Here is a 19,173-nt window from a genome sequence, read left to right as displayed (position 1 = left end):
AGGAAAAAGAGCATTGAGATCCATATTGATTCAATTCAAGGACACATTCTCCCTCCATTATATAGATCTAACCAAAACCATAAGGTAAGGAAATATGTTGATTTAACTTATAATTTTCAGCACCTAAGATATAAAGTGGGGTAAGGAAGACTAGAAAATTGATCTAGAGAATCAAATGGATGATATACAGTATACATACAAAGCTCTTTTTCATTATTCCTTTAGTCATCTTAAAGACTAACACCAGTAATTATATGCTATTGACTTTGGTAATGGTTGGGGGGGGGGGGAGTGGGGCTTGGGATTATACCAGTAGTATTTAGGGCTTACTCCTGGCCCTGGTTCTGTGCTCCTGGTATTACTTCTGGTAGTACTGAGGGGAAAGAGTGCCATGAAAAGAACCTGGGTCAACTGTGTGCAAGGCCCTACTATCTCTCCAGACCCTGCACATCATTTAAGCATCTTAACCAGGGGGACCATATGTGTAGTCAAGACTCAAACCATGGTTAGCACAGTGTAAGGCAAACACCTTGACCTCTATCAACCCAAAACAAAGGCATCCCTCAATTTCCTCTTTTCTTTAAATCTAGCCCTTTGATATGTAAAAGCCCACCTGGATGACTTGACCTTCCCCTTGATGGATTGGTATTGGTTTAATAAAGAACAGTTTGGCTTGGAGGAGAGAGACCATGAGTTGGAAAGTAAAATGACTCCATGACTCCTGACTGGCTTAATTTATTAATGCTTTGCTGCTATCCTTCTTCTACAGACCCATCTGCTTGGGGTTAGAAATACGGTACATCGGGATTAATCTCACAACTTGTGGAATTTATTTTATAGTGGACTTCATTCTTTCCTGATTGCTTTTTCTTTTCTTTTCCTGATTTCTCTTACCCTATTTCCTTTGCTGACCCAAGCTCTTTTACTAGCCCTTTAGGCATAAATTACCACAGACTCTACTCTATTCTGAACTATCCAATTTAATTTAAATTTAAATTTAGAATAAAGAGATGCAGACAATGTGGATTAGAGGCAAAGTTTATGTACTGCATGCATGAGGCCTGAGTTCAATCCCTGAATCATCCTGTGAAGTACATGGAAGTTACCTCAACCACTGAACTGGGAGAAGTAGACCTCAAATATCACCAGATGTGCCTTCTCTCACACCAAATAAGAATCTCTTTTCACTTATTTCACACTGAAAACACCTGCATTTCTACTCTATAAACAAATGGACAACAAAAGTGTTGACAACAAGAACATTACACTTCCATCACAGGAGTTTTACTGAATAGAAATGACCTAAAATCCCTCCCTAGATGATCTCACCCAGTTCCAGAACTTAAATAGCATCTATACTCTGATTTTTAAATGTATACCTCTACCCTCAATCCAAGCTTCAAACTTATGCATACACAAAATTGTTGATTTCACATAACCACGAGGATGTTTAAACACGGGTTATTCAAAATGAATACCATTCTCTCTACACTGTTCTCTATCCACAAAAGCTTGATTATCCACTTACTTTTAATATCTAGTGTATCAACAAGCCGAATTGACTCTAACCATAAAATATATCTCAGATTATTCTGTCATCTTCTTAGCTCAGGTTTCATCATATATGCAAGGCATTGTTTTGCTACATGCCTGCCCTCAGACTATCTCACACATCTCTTTAAGGATCTTGCTCATTATACATAGATAAGCCCAGTTGATGCCGTCAAAATTTAAGAGGCACTAATTTTAACAACACAACTGTACACATTTCCCACCACTTACTAGCTAAGTGTTTTTGTTTTTGTTTTTTTGTTTTTTTGTTTTTTGCTTTTTGGGGGCCACACTCGGTGATGCTCAGGGGTTACTCCTGTCTATGTGCTCAGAAATTGCCCCTGGCTTGGGGGACCAAATGGGATGCTGAGTGAATTGAACCACGCGGTCTGCCTTAGGTAAGCACGTGCAAGGCAAACGCCCTAACACTTGTGCCACTGCTCCAGTCCCACTAGCTAAGTACTCTTTTTTTTTTTGGTTTTTTTTTTTTTTTTTTTTTTTTGGTTTTTGGGCCACACCCGGTAATGCTCAGGGGTTACTCTTGGCTATGTGCTCAGAAGTTGCTCCTGGCTTGGGGGACCATATGGGACACCGGGGTATCGAACCGCGGTCCGTCCTAGGCTAGGTCCGTCCTAGGCTAGCGCAGGCAAGGCAGGCACCTTACCTTTAGCGCCACCGCCCGGCCCCAGCTAAGTACTCTTAAGAATTTTTTTTTTTTGGTTTTTGGGTCACACCTGGCAGTGCTCAGGAGTTACTCCTGACTCTGTGCTCAGAAATCGCTCCTGGCAGGCTCAGGGGACAATCTAGGATGCCAAGATTTGAACCACCATTCATCCTGGTATGGCCACATGCAAGGAAAACGCCCTATTGTTGTGCTATCTCTCCAGCCAGCCTCAAATTATTTATTTTTAACTTTGTTCCACATCAGTGGTCCTGGGGGATGTTCCTACTACTATGCTTGGAGGTCACCCAAGTTTTGAAAACTGTACAGTGCTGGGGGCCACATCTACATACAAAACTAGTACTTACCTTTTTTGGGGGTTGAAGAAGGGTTTTGTTTTTTTGGGTTTTTTTTGGGGGGGGGGGTTGGGTCACACCCAGCAGCACTCAGGGGTTACTCCTGGATCTATGCTCAGAAATCACTTTTGGCAGACTTGGGGACCACATGGGATGCCGGGATTAGAACTACCGTCCTTCTGCATGCAAAGCAAACACCCTACCTCCATAATATCACTCTGGCCCCCAGCACTTACCTTTTTCAAACTATCTCTGCAGTCTCTTAACTTTCAGAGAATTTCAGGAAAGAAAGAAATACTATCAACTCATTGCCTTATTATTTTAAGAAGATAGAACTAAAAGGATTTGATGGGCAAGTATTGACTTAAGTTATAGTAGAAAGGGTTCCCAATATCTAATGCCAGGTCTGAAACTATTTCAGAATAATAGAAAGGGCTTCAGGCTTCTAATTCCAGGTCAAAACTATTTCACTTTTGAGTACCTTTGTAGGCATGTTCATTCATCTCTATACTTGTCCCTGTGACCTATAGGTGAATGCAAATTACATCTGTGGTTAGGTTTCTCTAATCTCAGTACACTTTTTGTCACTATAATGTGCGGGTGGGGGTTAGATGCTAGTTTTGGAGGAAAATGAACTATATCATAGGTATAGACCCTCTCTATTCTACTGCCTTGAGCTCAATTCCAGTCCATTCAGGATCATTGGTTTAACTCAAGATTCTGTAACTATTCTGGGTAACTGCTATTGTGAAAATACCAAAGAAAACGTAATCAGGAAATTTTGAAAAAAGATGGGGCAAGGGGTGGGGAGTGCTGCTGAGCTATAGTACAATGGCTAGAGCAGTTTGGCTTGCTTCAAGCCTTGGGTTCAATCCCTGGCAACCCATATATATGGTCTCCTGAGTACAAAGCTGGGAGTAAATCCAGAGCACAAACAGGTTGCCCCTCCATCTCACCCCCCAAAACTAATAATATCCAATTGTTGTCACTTTTTAAAAAGGGGAAAGGAAATAGCTCAGAAGCAAGTGAGCAAGTAGGCCAAAGTGCCCTGAAGTGATAAGTCACAAAGTTGCTAGAATGAGGGATTATTCTGAATATTTTGGGATGCAAGGATGGGGTAACCCGACCTCTCTACCCCCAAAAAACCAAACTTAACGGCTGGGCCAAATTAAACTTAAGCACTCGCTGCCCACCATGTAAGCCAAGGCCTCCAACACCAAGATGCAGCCTAGGAACTTCCGCTTCCGGTGGAAGCCCGCCCACAAAAAAAAAAAACCCATCACCACCGGAAATCCCTCCCCGGAAAACTCAACTTCCGGCTTTGAGTCCGCTCGGCTTCCGTAGTCCCGGGGAACAGCAGCACTGCGCATGCGTCGCGCTGGTATGCTGTATGAAGACCTTCATTCTTCTTGCAACGGCGGCGGGAGTGATGGTCGCGTTCCTGGCACTGCGGCTGTGGACTGTCCTGCATTCCCGGGTCGCGGAGCCCTTGCGGGACTCTCTCAGGCTCTTGGTGGTGGCTGGGTCTGGTGAGTTTAGCAGGGCGGGTGGGACGGAGGACTACAATTCCCAGAATGCATTGCGGCATTCTCCCGTGATCTTCTATGCGCCGTCGGGAGCGGCGGCGCGCACGGTTGTAGTTTTTCGCTGCGCTTGACCCCCCCCCTCGCTGACCCTACGGGGTCAAAGTGCAGGTTTGGATTCAAGACCAGGCCTTGGATTTTTTTTAATGATTATTAATCATTAAATATAAATATAAATGACTTACACTCATTTACCTATAATTAAACGTCTCCTTAGCGTATTATTTATTTATTTATTTATTTATTTATTTATTTATTTTCTTTGTATTTAATTTATTATTGGTTTGAGGCCACACCCAGAGGCCCACCGGGATTATGCCTGGCTCTGCACTCAGAAATTACTCCTTGCAGGCTAGGGGTACCCTATGGGAGAATGCCCAAGATTGTAAAAACACAGGCTGTAAAAAAATATATATATCATAGACTGTAAAAACATTTAATACAGGATTATGATAGAATATAAAAATTAAAGCTGTTGCTACGCTCCCAACAGTAGAGTCAACTAACTGTAGGTATTTACAATTAGTTTTTTAATAATCTTTATTGTGACCAAAGTAAATTACACATCTTTCACAGTAATATTTTAAGTAGTGACATTGATGTGGGCCTGAGAGATAGAATGGAGGTAGGGCATTTGCTTTGTATGCAGAAGGATGGTGGTTCGAATCCTGACATCCCATATGGTCCCCTGAGCCTGCCAGGAGCGATTTCTGAGCGTAGAGCCAGGAGGAGCCCCTGAGTTCTACTGGTGTGACCCAAAAACAAAAACAAAAACAAAAACAAAAATGACATTGATGCACCTGCAATTTTAAATGGACAGGTTTGTTGTTGTTGTCGTTTTTGGCTTTTGGGTCTCACCCGGCAGTGCTCAGGGGTTACTCTGGCTTTATGCTCAGAAATTGCTTCTGGCAGGCTCAGGGGACCATATGGGATGCCAGGATTTGAACCACCAATGTTCTATATGCAAGGCAAAGGCCTTACCTCCATGCTATCTCTCCATCCCCTTAAATGGACCGTTTTGAGGCCTACAGGTCTATTCTGTGTACACCTGTACTATACAGAAGGAATAAAATTCATGAAATAAAACTTATGATGTGGGGCCGGGCGGTGGCGCTAGAGGTAAGGTGCCTGCCTTGCCTGCGCTAGCCTTGGACGGACCGTGGTTCGATCCCCCGGCGTCCCACATGGTCCCCCAAGCCAGGAGCAACTTCTGAGCGCATAGCCAGGAGTAACCCCTGAGCGTTACCGGGTGTGGCCCAAAAACCAAAAAAAAAAAAAAAAAAAAAAAACTTATGATGTGCTCTAAACTGTACTATAGGCACCTACCTTTTTTTTTGTTTGTTTGTTTTTGGGGCCACACCCGTTTGATGCTCAGGGGTTACTCCTGACTAAGCGCTCAGAAATTACCCCTGACTTGGGGGAACCATATGGGGACCATATGGGACGCCGGGGGATCGAACCGCAGAACCATCCTTGGCTAGCGCTTACAAGGCAGACACCTTACCCTCTAGTGCCACCTTGCCGGCCCCCGGCACCTACAATTTTAAATGGACAGTTTTGAGACCTGCAGATCTATTTTATGTATACCTGTACTATACAGACAGAATAAAATTCATGGAAATATAGGAGCCCGGAGATATAGCATGGAGGTAGGGCATTTTACCTTGCATGCAGAAGGACGGTGGGTTCAAATCCCAGCATCCAGTATGGTTGCCCAACGCCTCCCAGGAGCGATTTCTGAGAGTAGAGCCAGGAGTAACCCCTGAGTGCTGTCGGGTGTGACCCAAAAACAAATTTAAAAAAAAAATTGTGGAATAAAACTCATGATTCCTGATACCCCTTCAGTGACAGTATTGCAAAAACAGTGGCTAAAAGAAACAGAAGAAGAGAGAAGAAAAATAAAAATGACTGCCATAGAGGCAAGGGGGTAGGACAAGAGATTTTGGAAATGGGACATGAATGATGAGAAATGTCACTGGTGAAGGGATAGGTGTTGGACATTGTGTGACTGAAACTCAATTAATGAATAACTCTGTAGCTATCTCACATGGATTCAATTAAGCAATTTAATTAGAAAATTACATATAAAGGTCGGAGTGGTATGGTATTTTTGCATATGGCCGCCCTGGAATCAACCCCAAGCATCCCATATGGTCTCCAAAGCCTGCCATGAATAATTTCTGAGCACAAAGTCAGAAGTAATCTCTGAGCACAAATGGTTGTGGCCCCAAATTTTAAAAAATCATTTTTATAAAAAGCTATCTTGACAGAGATTGAACGAGACAAATAAGAATTCTTTCAGTGACAGATGATGGGTATCTTGGATATGGGGATAGAGAAAAATGCTTTACAGGGAGATTTATAGTTACAGGAATTGTGCCAGGAATGGGGCAAGGTAGTTAAAGATGAAAGGCTCAAGAATGGTATTCAGATATTGGCTTGATCAAATGAATAGATGCAGGAAAGTTAAAGTTTATATACTTATTTCATACTCTTAGAACCACAGGGTAGCCTTGGAGATTGTCATGACTGCTGGTCCTGAGCTGCAGCACTGTATAACTCGTTCGAATACTTAGCATTGCCAGGACTGCACAACTAGACTGAATATTTTCTGGGTGACCCCCAGGACCACTAAACATCATTTGGGAACCCATTCCCTACTCCCAGATGCAATTTCATTCAGAAATTGGTACCTCTCTTATGCAAATCATTTAAGATAGGAATAGGGGAAAGGTCTCAAAAAGTCAACCAAGTTCAAGAAGGACTTGTAATCAGATAAAAATTTTAATAATCAGATAAACAGTTAATAATCAGAATTTGTGGGAGACAGGCATTTCTCTTAGAGTTAGGGAATTACTCTAAAATTACTGAACGGGCAGATATACTGTTTTCAGAAATGAGAAATCCAGGGACACTGGGAGAAGGGTTGGGGGAAATACTGGGACCAGTGGGCCAGATAGCCTCTCTTGACAAATTTTATTTAAATTTAATGTTGGCTCTAACCCAGCATTTCTCAAACTTTTTACATCTGCAAACAGGTACTCTAATCAAAATAATAATAGAGTATGGCTGTACATTTAAGGTTGAAGCATAGTTCCATTGTCAAGGAATAAATCTTTTTTTTTTTTTTTTTTTTTTTTGGTTTTTAGGCCACACCCTGTGATGCTCAGGGGTTACTCCTGGCTATGCGCTCAGAAGTTGCTCCTGGCTTCTTGGGGGACCATATGGGACGCCGGGGGATCGAACCGTGGTCCGTCCTAGGCTAGCGCAGGCACCTTACCTCCAGCGCCACCGCCCGGCCCAAGGAATAAATCTTTAAGAAAGAAAAAGTGGGGTGCTGCAGAGATAGTGCAGTGAGTAGTGTGCTTTCCTTTCATGTGACTAATCTGGGTTGGATCTCCAGCATTCCATATAATATACTGAGCACTGTCAGGGGTATTCTTGAGTGAAGAGCCAACAGTAACCCCCTGGAGCATAGGCCACATCTCCCTGAAAACGAAAGGAAAAAGAAGAAAGAAAAGAAAAGAAAGAAAGGAAAGAAAGAAGAAGAAAGAAAGAAAGAAAGAAAAGAAAGAAAGAAAGAAGAAAGAAAGAAAGAAAGAAAGAGAGAGAGAGAGAGAGAGAGAGAGAGAGAAAGAAAGAAAGAAGAAAGGAAGGAAGGAAGGAAGGAAGGAAGGAAGGAAGGAAGGAAGGAAGGAAGGAAGGAAGGAAGGAAGGAAGGAAGAAAGAGAAGAAAGAGAAGAAAGAAGGGAGGGAGGGAGGGAGGAAGGAAGAAAGAGAAGAAAGAAGGGAGGGAGGGAGGGAGGGAGAGAGGAAGGAAGGAAATGTATGGACAAAGTTCATTTTTTTATTTATTTAAGCACCATAATTAGAATCATGTTTGGGTTTGGGTTTTAGTTATAAAAAGAACACCCACCTTCACCACTGTAATATTCCCACCATGAATGCCCTACAACTCCCTCCTCCTCCACATCTTGCCTATATTCAAGATAGGCATTCTATTTCTCTTACTTATGACCATTGTCATCATAGTTGTAGTTATTTCTCTAACTGGACTCACCACTCTTTGTGGTGAGCTTCATATTGTGAGCTGGTCCTTCCAGCCCTCATCTCTATTGTGTATTATTACAGTAAAGACTTTTATTTTCCTAAAACCCATAGATAAATGAGACAATTTTGTGCCTGTCTCTCTTCCTCTGACTTATTTCACTCAGCATAATAGTTTCTATGTCCATCCACATGTAGGAAAATTTTATGACTTTATTTTTCTGACAGCTGCATAGTATTCCTTTGTGTAAATTGTACCATAGTTTCTTTAGCCACTCATCTGTTGTTGGGCATCTGGGTTGGTTCTAGATTCTGGCTATTGTAAATAGTGCTGCAATGAATATAGGTGTGCAGAAGGCATTTTTGTATTATTTTTGTGTTCCTATCCCTAGGAGTGATAGCTTGATCATATGGGACTCAATTTCCAGTTTTTTGAAGGAATCACCATATTGTTTTCTATAAAGGCTAAACTAAATGGAATTCCTACCAGCAGTTCTTTTGAACTGAGAGTTCTTTTCTCCCCACATTCTTGCAAACACTGATTATTCTTGTTATTTGCAATGTGTGCCAGTCTCTGTGGCAAGAGATAGTACCTCATTCTTATTTTGATTTGTATCTCTCTAATGATTAGTGAGGTGGAGCATGATGTGTCTTTTGGCCATTTGTATTTCTTCTTTGAGAAAGTGTTTGTTCATTTCTTCTCCCCATTTTTTGAGGGGTTAGACTTTTTTTCTTGTTAAGTTCTGCCAATATCTTATATATCTTAGATATTATCCCCTTATCTGATGGGTATTGGGTGAATAGTTTCTCCCATTCTGTGGATGGCCTTTGTATCCTAGTCACTATTTCCTTTGAGGTGCAGAAGCTTCTCAGTTTAATATAGTCCTATCTGTTTATCTCCACTTCCACTTGTTTGGAGAATGCTGTTTCCTCCTTGAAGATGCCTTTGATCACAATGTCATAGAGTGTTTTACATATGTGGTGTTCTATATACCTTATAGTTTTAGGCCTGATATCAAGTTCTTTATATTTTTTTTTTTTTGTGGGGGGGACACACCCGGCAGTGCTCAGAGGTTACTCCTGGCTATCTGCTCAGAAATAGCCCCTGGCAGGCACGGGGGACCATATGGGACATGGGGATTTGAAACCAACCACCTTAGGTCCTGATCAGCCGCTGTGCTATCTCTTGGGCCCGATATCAAGTTCTTTAATCCATTTGGATTTGACCTTTGTGCATGGTGTTAGATGGAGGTCTGAGTTCACTTTTTTATATATATATATTTTTTTTATTTAAACACCTTGATTACATACATGATTGTGTTGTTTGGGTTTCAGTCATGTAAAGAACACCACCCATCACCAGTGCAACATTCCCATCACCAATGTCCCAAGTCTCCCTGCACCCGACTCAAACCCCGCCTATACTCTTGACAGGCTTTCTATTTCCTTCATACATTCTCATTATTAGGATAGTTCGAAATGTAGTTATTTCTCTAACAAAACTCATTCCTGTTTGTGGTGAGCTTCATGAGGTGAACTGTAACTTCTAGCCCTTCTCTCTTTTGTTTCTGAAAATGTTGCATGTGGCTAACCAGTTGTCCCAACACTAATTGTTGAAGAGGCTTTCCTTGCTCCATTTTGCATTTCTTTTTTTTTTTTTTTTTTTTTTTTTTTTTTGGTTTTTGGGCCACACCCGGTGATGCTCAGGGGTTTCTCCTGGCTATGTGCTCAGAAGTCGCTCCTGGCTTGGGGGACCATATGGGATGCCGGGGGATCGAACCGTGGTCCTGATCCTTGACTAGCGCTTGCAAGGCAGACACCTTACCTCTAGCGCCACCTCACCGGCCCCCATTTTGCATTTCCCACCCCTTTATCGAAGATTAATTGGTTGTATGTCTGGGGAACATTCTCTTTTTTTTTTTTGTTTTTGTTTTTTTGTTTTGTTTTGGTTTTTGGGCCACACCCGTTTGATGCTCAGGGGTTACTCCTGGCTATGCGCTCAGAAATCACCCCTGGCTTGGGGGGACCATATGGGACGCCAGGGGATCGAACCGCGGTCCATCCTACTCTAGCGCTTGCAAGGCAAACACCTTACCTCTAGCGCCACCTTCCCGGCCCCGGAACATTCTCTTAATACTCAAGTCTATTCCACAGATCTGCAGGTCTGTCTTTATACTAATACTATGCTGGGTTTTTTTTGGGGGGGGGGCACACCCGGCAGTGCTCAGGGGTTACTCCTGGCTATCTGCTCAGAAATAGCTCCTGGCAGGCACGGGGGGACCATATGGGACGCCGGGATTCAAACCAAACACCTTGGGTCCTGGGTCGGATGCTTGCAAGGCAAACGCCGCTGTGCTATCTCTCCGGCCCCAATACTATGCTGTTTTAATAACTATTGCTTTATAGTACAATTTAAAATTGGGAAAAGTGATGCCTCCTGTCTTCTTTTTTCTAAGGGTTGCTTTAGCTATTCTTGGGCATTTATTGTTCCAAATGAATTTTAGGAGTGTTTGATCCACTTCTTTGAAAAATGTTTTGGGTATCCTTAGATGAATTGCATTAAATCTGTACAATGATTTGGGAAGTATTGGCATTTTTTTTTTTTTTTTTTTTGGTTTTTGGGCCACAGTTGGTAATGCTCAGGGGTTACTCCTGGCTATGCACTCAGAAGTCGCTCCTGGCTTGGGGGACCATATGGGACACCGGGGGATCGAACCGTGGTCTGTCCTAGGCTAGCACTGGCAAGGCAGACACCTTACCTCTAGCGCCACCGCACCGGCCCCAAGTATTGGCATTTTAATGATGTTAATCCTCCCAATCCATGAACAGGGTATGTGTCTCCATTTCCTTGTGTCCTCTTTTATTGAAGTGGTGTTTTGTAGTTTTTTTTTTTTTTCTTTAGGTCCTTCACCTCTTTAAGTTGACACCAAGGTATTTGAGTTTGTGTGGCACTAATGTGAATGGAATTTTTTTTTAAATGTGCATTTCTTCTCTATCATTATTGGTGTATAAGAAGTCCATTGATTTTTGTGTCTTAATTTTGTGGCTGGCCACTTTGCTATATGAATCTATTGTTTATAGAAGCTTTTTGGTAGAGTTTATAGGGTTTACTAAATATAGTATCATGTTATCTGAAAACAGTGAGAGCTTGATTGCTTCCTTTCCTTTCCTTTTTTTTTTTTTTTTTTTGGTTTTTGGGCCACACCCGGTAACCCTCAGGGGTTACTCATGGTTATGTGCTTAGAAGTTGCTCCTGACTTGGGGGACCATATGGGACGCCGTGGGATCGAACCACAGTTCATTCCTAGGCTAGCGCTGGCAAGGGAGACACCTTACCTCTAGCGCCACCGCACCAGCCCCAATTGCTTCCTTTTCTATTGAATGCCTTTCATATCTTTTTCTTGCTTAATTGCTATGGCAAGTACTTCCAGTACTATGTTAAATAGGAGTGGTGAGAGGGGGCAGCCTTGTCTTGTGCTATTTTAAAAGAAAGGCTTTTTGTTTATCTTCATTGAGAATAATATTGGCTGTGGTAAATGACCTTGACTATACTGAAAAAAATTCCTTCCATTGCTGTCTTGTTGAGAGTTTTTATTATGAATTGGGCCTTATCAAATGCTTTCTTTGCATCTATTGGTATGATCATATGGTTTTTATTTTTCTTTTGTTTATATGGTATATTATGTTGACTGGTTTATGTATATTAAACCATCCTTGCATTCTTGGAATGAAACCTACTTCGTCATGGTGTATAATCTTTTTGATGAGTCATTAGATCCTATTTGTTAGGATTTTGTTTGGAATTTTGCATCTGTGTTCATCAGGGATATTGTCTTTAGTTTTCTTGCCTTGCAACATCTCTGTTTTGGTATTATGGTGATGTTATCTTTATTAAACTATTTGGGAGTGCTTCTGTTTCTTCAATTTCCTGAAAGATCCTGAAAAGGATTGCTAGTAGTTACTCTTAAAAGGTTTGAAAGAATTCAAAGGTTTGAAAGAATCCATCTGGGCCTGGGCTTTTTTGGGAAGACTTTTGATTATTATTTTAATTTCCTCAATAGTGATGGGTCTGATTAGATAGGCTAGATAATCCTGATTCAATCGTGGAAGATTGTAAGAATTTAAGGATTTATCCATTTCTTCTAGGTTCCCTTGTTTTGTAGCATAAAGTTTCTCAAGGTAGTTTCTGATTATCCTTTGATTCTCTGCAGTATCTGTAGAGATCTCCCCTGTTCATTTCCAATTCGGTTTATTAAGTTTCTCGCTCCCATTTGTGAGTTTTGCTAGTGGTTTATCAATCTTGTTTATTTTTTTCAAAGAACCAACTATTGCTGTCATTGATCTTTCAGATTATTTTTTTGATTTCCACTTCATTTCTGCTCTAAGCTTTGTTATTTCCTTCTTCCTACCTCTTTTTGGTTGCTTTTGTTGGTAATTTTCTAGTTATATAAACTGTCATTAAGGTATTTATGTAGGCCCCTTCTTCCTTCCTCATGTGTGATTGCAAAGCTATAAATTTTCCTCTTAGTACTGCTTTTGCTGTGTCCCACAAATTCTTATAATTTATGTCTTTAGACACGTTTATTTCCAGGACTCTTTTGATTTCCTTTTTGATTTCTTCCCTGACCCACTGGTTGTTCAGTTCTGAGCTATTTAATTTCCAGGTGTTAAAGTTTTTCTTCTGTGTTCCTTTGAATTCTAATTTCAGTGCATTGTGATCTGAGAAGGTAGCCTGTAAAATTTTTATCCTCTTGATATGTGGAGGTATGTTTTATGGACTAGCATATGCTCTATCCTGGTCTATCCAATGTGCATTGGAGAAGAATGTGCATCCAGTTTTCTTGGGGATAGAGTGCCCAGGACAGACAATGGCTTGATTCCCAGCATTTAATATGGTCCCCTGAGCTTGCCAGGATTTCTCTGTGCAGAGCCAGGAGTAACCCTTAAGTGCCACAGAGTGTGACCCCAAACCTCCCCCCCCCAAAAAAAAAGATTATTTGGATAGATTATTCTTAGTGAGATGTTAATTTTGTTGAGTTTTGGTTTTTTTTTTTCTTTCTTTCTTTTTTTTCTTTTTCTTTTTCTTTTTTTTTTTTTTTTTTTTTTTTGTTTTGTACTGTGTCCCTCTATTTCTTTCTGCCTGTAGAGTTTCATTTAATAGATTTGCTGTATATTTTGGGGGCTGCTCTTTTTTTTTTTTTTTTTTTTTTTTTTTATCTTGCCACTTTCAGTATTCTTCATCTATCTTTGGATTTTGTCATTTTGGGTAGAATATGTCTTGGACTTTTCCTGACTAGGTCTATTTTCACTGGGACCTTTGACCCTCTTAGCTCTCAGTACTCAAAATTTTCAGCTCTAGGAAATTATCATTGACATATCAGTGACTCCTTTGACCTATTTCTTCATCACATTTGCCTTCTTGTTCTTCATAGAACCCGATGATTCTTATATTGCTCCTCTTCAACTTGTCCCACAGTTCTCTGGTAGGCTAGTCACTTATTTTAACTGTTTTTCACCTCTTGTTTCCTAGAGGTTTCCTCCTTCTCTTCTTGGAGCTTCTTAAGCTTTGCTCAACAGCTGTTATTCTACTATTCAGAGCTTTTACTGAGATTTTTATATCATCTACCGTATTATCTATTTCTGTCATTACTGATTGTAGTCATTTTTTCATTTTGGCTCTTATACTTTCTTGTTCTTTGCTGACTACCTTTGCAGTCTTTCTTTGAACTCATCAATATTCCTCATCAAGGTGCCAGTAAAGACTTTTTCTGAGGATTTACTGAGTCGCTTGGTGCTGTTTATATCTTTGGTTGATACTGTTTTTGCTCCTTGAAATTTGTGGGCTTCTCTGTGTTTTTCTCCATTAGTTTTCTAGTATTCTTGCTGTTTGTAGGGGTGAGTCTTTGTAGTTGAATCCCCTGGAAGAAGTGAGGGATTAGTCTGGGGAACGTTCTCTTTTTTTCTGCCCTTCACCAAATGACAGAATATAATTATGAGCAGCAACATAGCCGTAAACAGTGTGTAATTTGGTGAGTGTATCTGTCATGTGACTGCATATTTGATGTTTGCTTCAGGAGCTTTGGTGTGGTCCCTTAAAATGGCGCAGGTCAGATGTTGGGACCCACTTGGCATGGAAGGTCTCTGCCTTCCTTTTCAGAATAGGCCCAGTGATATAATTCAGAGATAAGCATCACATGGGAGAATGAGTAACAGACAACAGATCAGAAAGGAGCTCTGATGTGGAGTGGGCCTTTGATATAACTCAGGGTGGATCTGTAGGCTCATGGGACCCCCCCTAGAATGGAGGGGCTCTCTCCTGTTTTAGAATACTCCCACTTATGTCATTGGAGGCAAGTGTCATGTGGGACGGCAGAGTAGTAAAGCATCAGCAAAGTTCATAGATTTTATGGTTCAATTTTCAAGAAAATACTGAGTATTAAAAGAAAAAGATGGGCTGAAGAGATAGCACAGCGGTAGGGCATTTGCCTTGCATGCTGCCGATCCAGGATGGACGGTGGTTCAAATCCCCACATCCCATGTGCTCCCCCATGCCTGCCAGGAGCGATTTCTGAGCACAAAAGCCCGGAGTAACCCCTGAGTGCCACCGGGTGTGAACCAAAAACAGACAGAATAAAATAAATTAAAAAAAGAAAAGAAACTTATGGTTTCAAAGACAGTATTGAGTGTTTGTTTAAAAATTTAAAAAAATGTTTATAGCAAGTATAATGAAGTTTTAATTGCAGTAGAAGGTGTTATGGATTTTAGGTCTTAGCCTTTAATTGTTCCAACTGTGAAAACAAGTAGCAGCTTTGTAAACCATCACTTTTTTCAAGACTAAAGATACTAACTAAAATGAGTAAATAGATGTGTAAATTGCTTCATGAAAAAAGATGGATGACAAGTTACAAGGTTAAAATGTTATTCTAATTCTTCAAATTCATCAAGTGATGTAGTCTATGCTGATATATTTCCTTCTAGTTCTTCTGGAATGTGGAGTCATCCTTCTCTTTCTAGTGTGGGAAAATGCCAGATTTAAGAGCAACATGCTTTATTTATTTTATAATCCTAGTCCTAAAGCTCAATGGCATCACTGTCAAATGTCTTTCTTCATACCAATAAGGGAGATGAGAGGTGGGGGAGATTTGTACAGTAAGAGGAACAGTGTGATTGAAGGCAACAAGTAGATCAATTGGATGAATACAGAGAATTTCTTTTGTTACTGTGTTTTGAGGCCATACCCAGTGGTGCTCAGATCTTACTCCTGGCTCTGCACTTAGGAATCACTCTTGGTGTACATCAAGGGGACTATATGTGGTGCCAGGGATAGAACTGATCAACTTCATGCAAGGTAAGTGCCCTACTTGCACTATTGCTCAAGTCCCTGAATACAGAGATGTTAAAAGCAGAGATATTGTAAAATGAAATTAAGTAGGACTGATCAGGCTTATTGATAAATAATTTGTTTTGCTTAAATGGTACATACTTTATATAAAAAGTAGACATTTGGGGCTGGAGCAGTGGAGCAAGTGGTAGGGTGTTTGCCTTGTACATACTAACCTAGGGCAGACCGTGGTTTGATTCCTTGGTGTCCCATATGGTCCCCAAGCCAAGAACAATTTCTGAGCACATAGCCAGGAGTAACCCCTGAGCATCAGCGGCTGTGGCCCAAAAACTCAAAAAAATAGTACATATTTTTTTGGATTGTTCCCCCATAAAGAAAACCTAAGAAAATATGGTTGACTTAAGGGAGGTTGTTTTGGAAGAAGGGCATGTGCCACAGTGCTCAGTCTCTTCCTGACTCTGTTCAGGTGTGACCCCTGGTGGTGAATGAGAAATATATATATAAAGTACTAGAAATAGAATGTACAAGGCAAGTACCTTACCCTTGTTAAGGGGTTATCTCTCCATCCCAATTATGAATTTCTTCACTTTACTCCTTCCTATTCTTCCTCTAGGTGGACATACCACGGAGATCCTAAGACTGCTTGGGAGTTTATCAAATGCTTACTCTCCTAGACACTATGTCATTGCTGACACAGATAAAATGAGTACTCAGAAAATAAACACCTTTGAACAAAACCGAGCCAATAAAGACTCCAGTACCGAGGTAAGTGATAATTTTTGTTTCTAAGAATATAACTAGTTTTTAATAACATAGAGTTTAATTATCTCTGCAAACTGTGTCACATGTGAACTCCCCACCCAAGGAAGTTTGCTGTTGATGAATCTACTACTTCTACTAAAATATAAAAAAGATATTTAGACTAAAGCTTTTTTTTTCTTTTTTTTTTTTTGGATTTTGGGTCACACTGGGCGGTGCTCAGGGGTTACTCCTGGCTGTCTGCTCAGAAATAGCTCCTGGCAGGCATGGGGGACCATATGGGACACCGGGATTCGAACCAACCACCTTTGGTCCTGGATCGGCTGCTCGCAAGGCAAACGCCGCTGTGCTATCTCTCCGGGCTTTAGACTAAAGCTTTTAATAAAGAATGGTTGTGGGGTGGTGAGGCAGTGTAAAGGTTGGAGAGTGTTTTGCTTTAGTCCATTTGGGGACCACACCCAACAGTTCTCCATGATTATTCTTGGCTCTGTGATTGGGGATTTCTCAAAGCAGTATTGTTCTAGGGATTGAACCCCCGTCTCCAACATACCTGTTAAGAGAGCAATCCAAATCCTGCTTCTACTATTATACCTTGTTCTCAGGGTTATTTTGGCTATCCAAGGTCTTTTGTAAGTTCATATAAACCCTTTTGAATGTTAAAAGCATTTGGCAGTGCTTGGTGGCTATTCCTAGCAATGCTTAGGAGGGGAACATGTGGTACCAGGGCTCTGATTTTAGGGGCTCTTCATTCCTTGGTTCCATCTTCCAGCCCTCTAAGCGTATGTTTTAAATTGTACTTTTGAGATTTTGATATTGTATCAAATAGGAATATTCCTTTAATATAAGAGGGTCCTTGACTTATTTGACCTACTCCACCCTTTTCAGGAAAAAAGAATCATTCAGTACTCCTTTGGAAATCTACATTATTCAAGTGAATTAACAAAAATTGCCCAATTATAACTGAAGTTACTATCAACCATTGTATTATCTCATTTATCCCTAGGAAAGTAATTTAAGTGGGACCAGAGATGTAGCTCAAGTGATAAATACTTATATTAGCCTTTGATGCTCAAATTTCTAAGCTAAATTTTAAATGAATATAATTTGTGTTTTTTTGTTTTGATTTTGTTTTGGTTTTTGGGGGGAGTTTGGGCTACACCTGGTGGTGTTCAGGGGTTATTCCTGGCTCTGCGTTCAGAAATCGCCCCTGGCAGACACAGGGGACAATATGGGATGCCTGGATTCGAACCACTGCCCATCCTGGATCAGCATGTGCAAGGCAAATGCTCTATCGCTGTGCTATCATTCTGGCCTATAAATGAATGTAATTTTAATAACAGAGAGAGACTATTTTTGTTGCAGAAACTCCTTTCCAATTTCTCCTGATTCAGTTCAGTTCAGTGTACTTTTTAATGGTATTTAAAATCTTTAGGAGCAGTTGATTACAGATGTGTAAAGAGAAGTAGTTATTCTTTATGCATTTTTTTTTAAACTCCACTATTCGTTTGTACTTCTTTAAGTAGTTTAGCTGTAAAGAGAAACACTCTTCCCTTGGGAGATATACCTCATTCCCACTTGAGTCGAGCAACTGAGATTAGAAAGCTGGGGAAGCTGAAAGCTAAGTCACAAAAGCAAAATGAATGTTTAGGTGTGAAATTACTTATATTAAAAAAATCATCTTCGAAAGACTTCTAAAGAAAATGTAATTTCCACTGGGATTAGTTCTAGAGAAAAGAGTAGCTAAAGCAATATCTTTCAGAAAAATTGGATCGTAACCTTTCTAAATAGACCAATTACCAGCACTGTGTCCTATGAAGGAAAGGAGAGAATCCGGCTGGAGCTTTCTTCTCTGAGAGCTGCAGGCTTCTGGTGTCTGCACTGCAGCAAGCTGTGCACCCTGTGAGGCAGGAGATAAAAACGAGGTTCAGACATTAGGGCGCTGTGAGTTTGGGCTTATTCTGTTTGTTCCCAATTTGAGCTTTATCTGCTAACTGCCTACCGTATGATCAGCAACACCTTGTCACAACTCTTAGTGGGGGGACTTTACACCTTTAGATAATTTCACTAAAGGAAAAAAGCCCAGTGACACGTGAATAAAATATTTTTAGTTGCATGTGGGAATTAAAGTGTGAGTTATATTCATATATGAAACAACAGGGGACAGTTACTGAAACTGATATGAAGGGTTAAAAATTGGATTATGGGGGGCCAGCAAGATAGCCTAAAGGTAAGGTGTTTGCCTTCCATGCAGAAGGATGGTGATTCTAATCCCGGCATCCCATATGGTCCCCCATGCCTGCCAGGAGCGATTTCTGAGCATAGAGTCAGAAGTAACCCCTGAGCGTTGCCGGGTGTGACGCAAAAACCAAAAAAAAAAAAAAAAGATTGTGGAGTCCAGAGCAATAGCACAGTGGTAGGGTGTTTGCCTTGCACGTGGCCAACACAGGATGGACCCCAGTTCGATTCCCGGCATCCCATATGGTCCCCTGATCCTGCCAGGAGCGATTTCTGAGTGCAGAGCTAGGAGTAACTCCTGAGCACTGTAGGGTGTGACCCAAAAACAAAAAACAAAACAAAACAAAAGATGATATATGAATGATATATGAAAGCTTGTCTTGCTTTCATTTCAGTTGACTCCAATTTAACCCTTATTGGTGGGGATAAGATTCCTAAACACTGCCGGAAGTGATTCCTGAGCATAGACCCATGAATAAGTCCCATCTTTCCTTTCACTCCACCCCCCCCCCCCAGCTGAAGTCTTTTCCTTTTGGATATTTTTGTTTGTTTGGGATGGGATCAGGGTCCACATTTAGCAGAGCTCAGGAACTTCTCCCAGCCTTATGCCTAGGGGGTTCATTTCTGATGGTTTTCAGG

At 41.0% G+C, this 19,173-nt stretch overlaps 1 protein-coding gene across 1 annotated transcript in view; it reads left to right on the top strand.

Annotated features, from left to right (window-relative positions):
- Nucleotides 1–3,922: 3,922 nt before the first annotated feature.
- ALG14 (ALG14 UDP-N-acetylglucosaminyltransferase subunit) overlaps nucleotides 3,923–19,173 on the top strand; it is an 87,214-nt gene continuing 71,963 nt past the window's right edge. Inside the window, exons 1-2 of the mRNA XM_049765812.1 lie at nucleotides 3,923–4,097; nucleotides 16,154–16,305. Coding sequence (XP_049621769.1) covers nucleotides 3,959–4,097; nucleotides 16,154–16,305 — 291 coding nt within the window. The 5' untranslated portion in view covers nucleotides 3,923–3,958. The remainder of the gene's footprint in view (nucleotides 4,098–16,153; nucleotides 16,306–19,173) is intronic.

The sequence above is a fragment of the Suncus etruscus genome, chromosome 19, assembly GCF_024139225.1.
Source record: "Suncus etruscus isolate mSunEtr1 chromosome 19, mSunEtr1.pri.cur, whole genome shotgun sequence".
In the NCBI taxonomy this organism is placed as follows: domain Eukaryota; kingdom Metazoa; phylum Chordata; class Mammalia; order Eulipotyphla; family Soricidae; genus Suncus; species Suncus etruscus.
This window is presented reverse-complemented; position numbering and strand designations above follow the sequence as displayed.